The sequence below is a fragment of the Phyllobates terribilis genome, unplaced genomic scaffold (genome assembly GCF_046119375.1).
Source record: "Phyllobates terribilis strain yellow unplaced genomic scaffold, ASM4611937v1 Scaffold_2__4_contigs__length_985480577, whole genome shotgun sequence".
Taxonomy (NCBI): Eukaryota; Metazoa; Chordata; class Amphibia; order Anura; family Dendrobatidae; genus Phyllobates; species Phyllobates terribilis.
In genome coordinates, this window is record NW_027362762.1 from 289,707,222 (window position 1) to 289,717,548 (window position 10,327).

General features: G+C 42.8%; 1 protein-coding gene across 1 annotated transcript in view; it reads left to right on the forward strand.

The window, feature by feature from the left end:
* DNAJC3 (DnaJ heat shock protein family (Hsp40) member C3) overlaps positions 1 to 9,013 on the forward strand; it is a 49,274-nt gene extending 40,261 nt beyond the window's left edge. Inside the window, exons 10-12 of the mRNA XM_073664151.1 lie at positions 5,145 to 5,277; positions 6,131 to 6,279; positions 6,614 to 9,013. Coding sequence (XP_073520252.1) covers positions 5,145 to 5,277; positions 6,131 to 6,279; positions 6,614 to 6,771 — 440 coding nt within the window. The 3' untranslated portion in view covers positions 6,772 to 9,013. The remainder of the gene's footprint in view (positions 1 to 5,144; positions 5,278 to 6,130; positions 6,280 to 6,613) is intronic.
* The last annotated feature ends 1,314 nt before the right edge of the window (positions 9,014 to 10,327 follow it).

Below are 10,327 nucleotides of genomic sequence, written 5' to 3' on the forward strand. Positions count from 1 at the left end.
GATATAAACATGTCAGCCACATATATATGAAGTACAGTGACAGTGCTGGTTACTGTACTTGTCATTTAGCGTAAAGGATTTATCAAAAAAAATAAGTGTTTTCATGCACCGTCTCTTTAAAAAAGCCGGCCGGCAATTCAGCAGCGGTACCCGACAATTTATAACAGACAGAATAGAGCTTCACACATAGATTAGATAGATAGAAACATGTCAGTCACATATATATGAAGTACAGTGATAGTGTTGGTTACTGTACTTGTCATTTATTATTAAAAAAATTGGCGTGGGGTTCCCCTTAATTTTAGGCTCTAGCGGAGGTTAAGCAGACGGCTGGGGCAGATGTTTGAAGCCTGGGAAGGGGGTAATACCCACGGAGCTTCCCAGGCTACTAATATCAGCCCCCAGCTGAATACATAGCCTTTACTAGCTATTAAAATGGGGGACCCCCCAAAAAAAATGACGTGGGGTCCCCCCTAATTTAATAGCTAGCAAAGGCTAGGCAGACAGCTGGGGGCTGATATTAATAGCCCAGGAAGGGAGCCATGAATATTGGCCCCCTCCCAGGCTAGAAACACCAGCCGTCAGCCGCCCCAGAAATGGCGCATTCATAGGATGCGCCAATTCTGGCACTTAGCCTCGCTCTTCCACGCTGCCCTGGTGCGGTGGCAGGGGGTAATAGGGTTGGGGTTGATGTCAGCTTATAATGCCAGCTGACATCAAGCCCAGGTTAGTAATGGAGAGGCGTCTATAAGACACCCCCATTACTAACCCCATAGTCAAAGTTAAAAAAAACACAAACACCCAGAATAAAGTCCTTTAATTGAAATAAAGACACAATCCTTTATTGTTCTAAATTAAACCATACTTACCGTCACGCCCATTCCAGCTGAAGCCAACGATCTCCTGCAATAAAAGAAAAATAATAAAGCAACCTCATCCTTACCTTTCCATGGTTCCCACGACAGCTTCAGCTCTGCTACATCGAGATGACAGGCTGGACCGCAGCAGAACGCTGCCATCCAGCCTCTCATCCCGCAGACACTGAGAAGCGCAGGCTTGCTTGCGCTGCTCAGCGTCTCTCTGTGACGACATCCAGATGAGCCGAGTTCATGTCCAATGAACTCGGCTCACCTCATGCACGTCACTGACAGCGTGGGAAAATTCTCACGCTGAAGCGGTGAGTGCAGGAGAATTCTCCCACGCTGTCAGTGACGTGCATAAGGTGAGCTCATGTCCAATGAACTCAGCTCACCTCACCTCCTGCACGTCACTGACAGCGTGGGAGAATTCTCCTGCACTCAGCGCTTCAGCGTGAGAATTCTCCCACGCTGAAGCGCTGAGTGCAGGAGAATTTTCCCACGCTATCAGTGACGTGCATAAGGTGAGCTCATGTCCAATGAACTCAGCTCACCTCCTGCACGTCACTGACAGCGTGGGAGAATTCTCCTGCACTCAGCGCTTCAGTGTGAGAATTCTCCCACGCTGAAGCGCTGAGTGCAGGAGAATTTTCCCACGCTGTCAGTGACGTGCATGAGGTGAGCCGAGTTCATTGGACATTAACTCGGCTCATCTGGATGCCCTCACAGAGAGACACTGTGGAGCGCAAGCAAGCCTGCGCTTCTCAGTGTCTGCGGGATGACAGACTGGATGGCAGCGTTCTGCTGCGGTCCAGCCTGTCATCTCGATGTAGCAGAGCTGAAGCTGTCGTGGGAACCATGGAAAGGTAAGGATGATGTTGCTTTATTATTTTTCTTTTATTTCAGGAGATCGTTGGCTTCAGCTGGAATGGGCGTGATGGTAAGTATGGTTTAATTTAGAACAATAAAGAATTGTGTGTTTATTTCAATTAAAGGACTTTTTTCTGGGTGTTGTGTTTTTTTTAAATACTTTACTAGAAATTCATGGTGGTCATGTCTAATATTGGCGTGACCCCATGAATTTCGGGCTTAGGGCCAGCTGATAATGCCAAGCTGGCCCTAACCCCTTTATTACCCAGTGAGCCACCGCATCAGGGCCCTGGATGAGTTGGGTACAGCGCCAGAAGATGGCGCTTCTATGAACGCGCCATTTTCCGGGGTGGCTGCGGACTGCAATTTGCAGCGGGGGTGGCCCAGAAAGCTTGGGCCTCCCTGCGCTGCGGATTCCAGCCCCCAGCTGCCTAGTTGTACCTGGCTGGACACAAAAACAGGGCGAAGCCCCACGTCAATTTTCTTTAAATTATTTCATGAAATAATTAAGAAAAAAAGGGCTTCCCTATATTGTTGTGTCCGGCCAGGTACAAATAGGTAGCTGGTGGTTGGGGGCAGCCCGTTCCTGCCTGCTGTACCTGGCTGGACACAAATATAGTGCGAAGCCCCACGTCAATTTTTTTTAAATTATTTCATGAATTTCATGAAATAATTAAAAAAAAAGTACGTGGGGCTTCGCCCTATTTTTGTGTCCAGCCAGGTACAACTAGGCAGCTGGGGGCTGGAATCTGCAGCGCAGGGAGGCCCAAGCTTTCTGGGCCCCCCCCGCTACAAATTGCAGTCCGCAGCCACCCCGGAAAATGGCGCGTTCATAGAAGCGCCATCTTCTGGCGCTGTACCCAACTCATCCAGGGCCCTGGTGCGGTGGCTCACTGGGTAATAAAGGGGTTAGGGCCAGCTTGGTATTATCAGCTGGCTCCAAGCCCAAAATTCATGGGGTCACGCCAGTATTAGACATGACCGCCATGAATTTCTAGTAAAGTATTTAAAAAAAACACAACACCCAGAATAAAGTCCTTTAATTGAAATAAAGACACAATTCTTTATTGTTCTAAATTAAACCATACTTACCATCACACCCATTCCAGCTGAAGCCAACGATCTCCTGCAATAAAAGAAAAATAATAAACCAACCTCATCCTTACCTTTCCATGGTTCCCACGACAGCTTCAGCTCTGCTACATCGAGATGACTGGCTGGACCGCAGCAGAACGCTGCCATCCAGTCTGTCATCCCGCAGACACTGAGAAGCGCAGGCATGCTTGCGCTCCTCACTGTGACGGCATCCAGATGAGCCGAGGTCATGTCCAATGAACTCGGCTCACCTCATGCACGTCACTGACAGCGTGGGAAAATTCTCCTGCAATCAGCGCTTCAGCGTGAGAATTTTCCCACGCTGTCAGTGACGTGCATGAGGTGAGCCGAGTTCATTGGACATGAACTCGGCTCCTCTGGATGTCGTCACAGAGAGACGCTGAGCAGCGCAAGCATGCCTGCGCTTCTGTGTCTGCGGGATGACAGGCTGGATGGCAGCGTTCTGCTGCGGTCCAGCCTGTCATCTCGATGTAGCAGAGCTGAAGCTGTCGTGGGAACCATGGAAAGGTAAGGATGAGGTTGCTTTATTATTTTTCTTTTATTGCAGGAGATCGTTGGCTTCAGCTGGAATGGGCGTGATGGTAAGTATGGTTTAATTTAGAACAATAAAGGATTGTGTCTTTATTTCAATTAAAGGACTTTATTCTGGGTGTTTGTGTTTTTTTTAACTTTGACTATGGGGTTAGTAATGGGGGTGTCTTATAGACGCCTCTCCATTACTAACCTGGGCTTGATGTCAGCTGGCATTATAAGCTGACATCAACCCCAACCCTATTACCCCCTGCCACCGCACCAGGGCAGCGTGGAAGAGCGAGGCTAAGTGCCAGAATTGGCGCATCCTATGAATGCGCCATTTCTGGGGCGGCTGACGGCTGGTGTTTCTAGCCTGGGAGGGGGCCAATATTCATGGCTCCCTTCCTGGGCTATTAATATCAGCCCCCAGCTGTCTGCCTAGCCTTTGCTAGCTATTAAATTAGGGGGGACCCCACGTCATTTTTTTTGGGGGGTCCCCCATTTTAATAGCTAGTAAAGGCTATGTATTCAGCTGGGGGCTGATATTAGTAGCCTGGGAAGCTCCGTGGGTATTACCCCCTTCCCAGGCTTCAAACATCTGCCCCAGCCGTCTGCTTAACCTCCGCTAGAGCCTAAAATTAAGGGGAACCCCACGCCAATTTTTTTAATAATAAATCCTTTATTTTAATACTAAATGACAAGTACAGTAACCAACACTATCACTGTACTTCATATATATGTGACTGACATGTTTCTATCTATCTAATCTATGTGTGATGCTCTATCTTTCTGTTCTAAATTGTCGGGTACCGCTGCTGAATTGCCGGCCGGCTTTTTTAAAGAGACAGTGCATGAAAACACTATTATTTTTTTAAATAAATCCTTTACACTAAATGACAAGTACAGTAAGCAACACTATCACTGTACTTATTATATATGTGACTGACATGTTTCTATCTATCTAATCTATGTGTGAAGCTCTATTCTTTCTGTTCTAAATTGTCGGGTACAGATGCTGAATTGCCGGCCGGCTTTTTTAAAGAGACGGTGCATGAAAACACTATTATTTTTTTTAATAAATCCTTTACACTAAATGACAAGTGCAGTAACCAACACTGTCACTGTGCTTCTTATATGTGTGACTGACATGTTTCTATCTATGTGTGATGCTCTATTCCTTCTTGTCTAAATTGTCGGGTACCGGTGTATGCCGCTGCTGAATTTGCCGGCCGGCTTTTTTAAAGAGAGTGTCTTCTGAGCAGTTTGTCAGCTTTTGGACACCTTTGCAGGTGTTTTCTATGTGTTTCTATGTGTTTTTGTTTGCCTGCCATTGGTTTTAACGGTGTTCGACGGTGTTCTAAGGTGTTCGACGAACAGTTCCTCGAACATCCCGGTGTTCGACGAACCGAACCGAACCCGAACACTACGGGGGTGGCTCAACACTACTTAAGACACCTTGGAGTAGAAGGCCTGAAATAGAACGGAGCAGTGAAATGGTGGTTACATGTCACATAGAAGACCACAAAATACTGGGGCATATTCAGGATTTATATCAAATAACGCCTTCATTTTATTCTCTGAGTGAAATGTGCCAAATCTGTGTTTGGTTTAATAGACTTAGATCTGTGTGGTAGGATGGTGCTTCTTGATGAGAATGTATCAGGAGGGTTCTGCAGGTGATCCTCGCACAATCCGCGGGAGCTGCTACTGCCGGAGTGCCTCTACTGCTGATATAACCTGGGGAGATGTATTCAGCTTTCTTACCATTCTTCACGTTTCTTTTTACAGCTATTCGGGATTATGAAACTGCACAGCAGAATAGCGAAAATGATAAGCAGATAAGAGAAGGTCTAGAAAAAGCACAAAGGCTCCTCAAGCAGTCACAAAAAAGGGATTACTATAAGATCCTGGGGGTAAAAAGGTATGTTCTTTAATATCCCTGGGATACATAATGGATGTTTAGAAATATAATATAGGAAAAGGTTGCTACAAGTTCATAGTTGGCCTAAAAGGTTTGTACAGTACTTTACTAAAGTTTTATACTCATTAAAATACTTTAAAAACGGGTTACAGTTCATTTTACATTTTAGTAATTGATAAAAATGAAGGAACAAAAGAGAAATCTAAATCAAGAGAATATTTGGTGTGAGCGCCCTTTACCTTCAAAACCGCATCGATTCTAGGTGCACTTCCACATAGTTTTTGAAGGAACTCTGCAGGGAATTTGTTCCAAACATCTTGGAGAACTAACCACAGATCTGTGGATATAGGTTTGCTCAAATGCTTCTGTGTCCTCATATGAACCAAGACAGACTCATTGATCTTGAGATCAGGGCACTATGTGTGATGCCAAAGCCAGTCATACCTTTTATAGGACACAAATGGGGAATTTTCACATATTTTTATTTTTAACATTTGTATAACATATTGCCATATCAATCCTAATGGAAAGAAAGGGGGTTACTTCTCAAAGGAACTTTGCTTGTTAAAGTGGGGTGAACTTGAACGAGCAGCAATGATAAAGAATGGTGTCTGTACCTTGTGAGGTCCGATTAAAAACTTTTATGCGAAAACAAGAGTTTGTGCAATTATGGAGAGAAGGGCGATGATTCTGAAGCCTGTGAATGTTTTGAATCTAAACTATTTGTATCTTGAACTGGTTACTTACATAGCATTTCATTTCATAGTCCGATTGATGGTATTAGGAAAAGCAAGAGCTGCCTGTATGAATATGAAAGCTGTCTCACACTTGCCTTTTTCATGGAAATACACAGGAATGCCAAGAAACAAGAAATCATAAAAGCTTATAGAAAGCTGGCTCAGCAATGGCACCCAGATAACTTCCAAAATGAGGAGGAAAAAAAGAAGGCAGAGAAGAAATTCATTGACATCGCATCTGCCAAAGAAGTGTTAACAGATCCAGGTGACCTTGTTTTGTTCTGATCACTTATCCCGGCTTCCTACTGCTTTTGTGGCATCTCTAATTTTGCCACAAAAACAGGCTATCATTCCCATTGTCGGGCTGCTGAAGGGACACAGATGGAAAGAATGGTGTGGGGTGTTTTGTTATACTGTTGAGTAAAACTGCATGATTAACAGCATTTTCTTATGACGTGTTTTAGTAACTACAGTGGATCTATGTTTCTCTGCTAAACCTCAGAACTGCTGGTTTTCATGTGTGTTTTCTGGTTTATTATGTGCTTAGAGGAGTCTTTTGAGAAGACGTAAATGTTGTGGTGTTTGTTTTATTTTTATAGAGAAGAGAAGTCGATTTGATGCTGGTGAAGATCCCTTGGACCCTGAGAGCCAGCAAGGAGGGGGTGGAGGACACTTCCATCGAGGATGGAACCAGTGGCAGGGATTTAATCCATTCGGCTCAGGAGGACCTTTTAATTTCAAATTCCACTTCAACTAGAGACTAAAGTGGTGGCACTCTCACGCACCTTGCGAGCAAAGAAGATGAAATGTTTTGTTACAGGGCTGTACAACTTTCCCAGGAGATTGCTTGGAATGACTGCTGTTCAGGCTTCCAGTCAAGTGCAGTAAAGTCGACCAGACAATTACTTGTTTGAATATGTTGTCAAGAAAACATTTTTATTTTCTGAGTACTGAAGACAGACTTGAATTAGTGTTCAGCTATTTTCTTTCTTCCCGATCTTTGCAAATGACAGCATTTCTGGAGAAAGAAATATTAATTTATTTTCATTCAGGAATGATGTAAAAAGGGACTGCTCTAAAGACTGCAGTCATTCAAGGACTGATCAGGGATACCAAGTTACATTAAAGTGACAGTATCAAGCTGTGCCAAGACTTCATACCTAAGCCGTTCACAAAGGAAGTGCTGCATACATTATGCTACTTTCCAAACATATGAAATGAGGGTAGATGTATGTGTAGTTCTACATCCAAGATCTTTATGTTCCAGCATGCCTGCACTGGGGCTAATGAGCCTGTGTGCAGTTCTTCAGGGTGCTCCTGAACTCCATTACCAATGTGTTATGTTATCAGATTGTAGTGTTATAAAGAAGATTTATTACGCAGTGTTTTTGGGAAGCTTGTAACTAGGAAGAAGAGTCAAATATCATGAAAGTCTAAGTGTATCTTAATCATGATCCTGATGTACTTGTCTGTAATCTACCACATGGCAAGACAGTGGGAGAAATGTAGTAAGCGCCAAAGAGTTAGCGTACATGGCATGTACTGACTTTCTCGTGTGTTTTTATACTTTTTTTTTCTTAAGCCTGTTTGACTGCTTTACATAATATCTCGAGAATGTGACCTGACTAAGAGTTGTCATTAAGTGTGACTATATTCTCATGTGCATAGTGCTGTTCAGTCACCGCTGCTAGATAGAATGTCAGCTGGCACCTGGTGCGGACTGTGGGTTTACAGGCCAACGCCGGCTGTATTCCTGCAGGCACACACCTAAGTTATTGAATGTTTTGTACTATTGAAACTTATTGAAAGTCTATCAGACTTTCCTGCTGCCATCTAGTGTCATCCAGCAGTTGCTGCAGCATGTGACCGCTCCTAACAGTGTTGATTATGTAGCCTTCGCATGTGATTCTGGCATATTGTGCTGGGATATTAAGGTCTCTTGCATATAAGCAGAGTTAAGTCTCTCTAGTTTTTGTAAAGGCCTCAGTGCACACCTTGCACACACCTGACTGTGGAGCTCCCGCCATCTCCGTGTGTTACTTAGCAGTGTGACGTTTCCATATTTATTTTATAGCTGCAAGAAGGCGCTTAATTCATGACTTAATTACTTATTGAGTTTGGGGCTCATTAACTAAAGCTAAAAGAAAAACTGTACCCTTTATTTTTTATTTTTAAAATCCAAGGAATTGTTTAAAAATTAAAAAGCTCTTTATAAGGAATGTCGAAGTTACATCATAGAGATAAGTGGGGATCCCTCAGTAATTCCTTAACAATGTATTTCCTCCTAATCAAGCCAGATTAGTTGGGGTTTGTGTCTTTTTTTTTTTTTTTTTTTTTTTTTTTCCCCACGAAATTTACTGTTTGTTACATTATTACATTATGGTTCTTGACAGTTGCCAAATGTGCCTCAGAGGGTGGACCCATTACCATGGATGATATCTTGTATACATAGATTTGTTTGCAGTAGTTGACTTGATGGATTTGGACATTGTGCGGTGGCTTTTCTCTCCGCATTCTGTCCAGGTAGAAGATCATTTCTTTACAGCTTCCACTAATATGCTGGAATTCTACTTGAAGAACAAATAAACTCACAAATGGATTAAACCATACGTTTTGTCCTTAAAATTGCCCGTGTGTATCACCAGTTATGTTAATGTTATGAAAGAGATTGTCCAGTTTTCGCTTTTTTTTATCCACCAGGTAATTTACCTTCACATCCATGGAAAAATCTGATGTATGTGCATGAGCTTTTCAAAGTCCCATTCACATGTATTGTACTGTACTTCCTATGCATAATCCTCTCCGAAACCCTGCCAGTTACGCCATGTTCAGACTTGGCGACTATAGAAGATTTGAAATTCTTCAAGAAAAATATTACTGCGTGATACCGGAACATCAAACTTGATAAACATTTTGTTGCAGGAAACATTTTTTCTTTACTGCATAATCTGCAATATTTATTAATGTATCGGTGGAGAAAATAAAACTGAAACACTTGATGTGTATGTGTTATACTAAATGTCCTACTAATGGGTTGTATAAAATGGAGAGTGAAAGGGCTGTGGACGGACGGCTGAGCCAGTGCCACCATACGAGAAGTCGGATTATAATGTTATCAATGTCTAGAAAGATGCAGACCAGCCACAAAATGCTGCTGAACAGTCTCTCCCACACCTACCTTTCAGGGTGGGAATGGATGCTAATTATTCTAATTGTACTGCGCTAAGGTCATAGTTATGTGTAGTCACCGCACCGACTAGCTGTACAGGTGCTGTACAGACTCGTATAGTTACTACACTAAGGGTCCGTGCCCACGATGCGTTTTTCAAGCGTTTATGCTGCAGAATTTTTGCAGCGTAAACACTTGGTAATCCTTCCCTCATGGTCCCCAATGAAATTCCGCACTTTCAATGCGTTTTTGATGTGCGGAAAAATCCGCAGCATGTCCATTATTTGTGCGTTTACGCATGCGGAATTGCCATCTACAGTGCATTAGAAATCGCAAGGCAATTCCGCATGTGCAAAACGCGTGTCAAATTCCGCACGCGTTTTTCCAGGCAAGGAGATGCAGAAATGAAGCGGAAATTTTCTGCATCGTGGGCACATAGCCTTACTGGCCCCGACCAGCTTGAATGAGTGTCAGTGGCTGTTAATATTTTCCACTGGTCCAGCCTCCCTCATAACATTGTAGTTTGCCTTCATTTTAAGGCCACGTTCACACATTCAGTATTTGCTCAGTATTTCAAATCAATATTCTTAAGCCATAGCCAGGAGTGGGTGATAAATACAAAATTTGTGCACGTGTTTCTATTATTATTATAATTAGTATTTTTATATTATTCTATTTCTCACCTTGGTTTACAAGTACTGATGTAAAATACTGACCAAATATTGACGGTGTGAATATGGCCTATATGTAACTGTTTCTTTACCCTGCCCTTTTATCAGCAAGGGCTATTGTCATACACTTATTTTTAAAGAAAAAAAGCCACCTGGAATAAAGTGTGACCTGCATTTCATATTTTACTATTGATGCTGTCTTTTTTGTTTGCCACAAAAAAAAAACTATATGGCAGCACCCTCTAAGTAGCTTAAGGCTACATTCCTACGATGCATCTATTAATTAAATTAAGTTACTTGTGATTTTCTTTTTTTTTTTTTTTTTTGGGGTACATGGGTTTTTATCTCTTTTTTTTTTTTTCTCTTTTGTATGTCCTGTTTTTAAATAAACACATGAAAAAAGAGGTAGAGACGCTGGCACTGCTATGACTATTATGCAACAAAAAAGTCCAGGAGCAACATATGGCAAACAG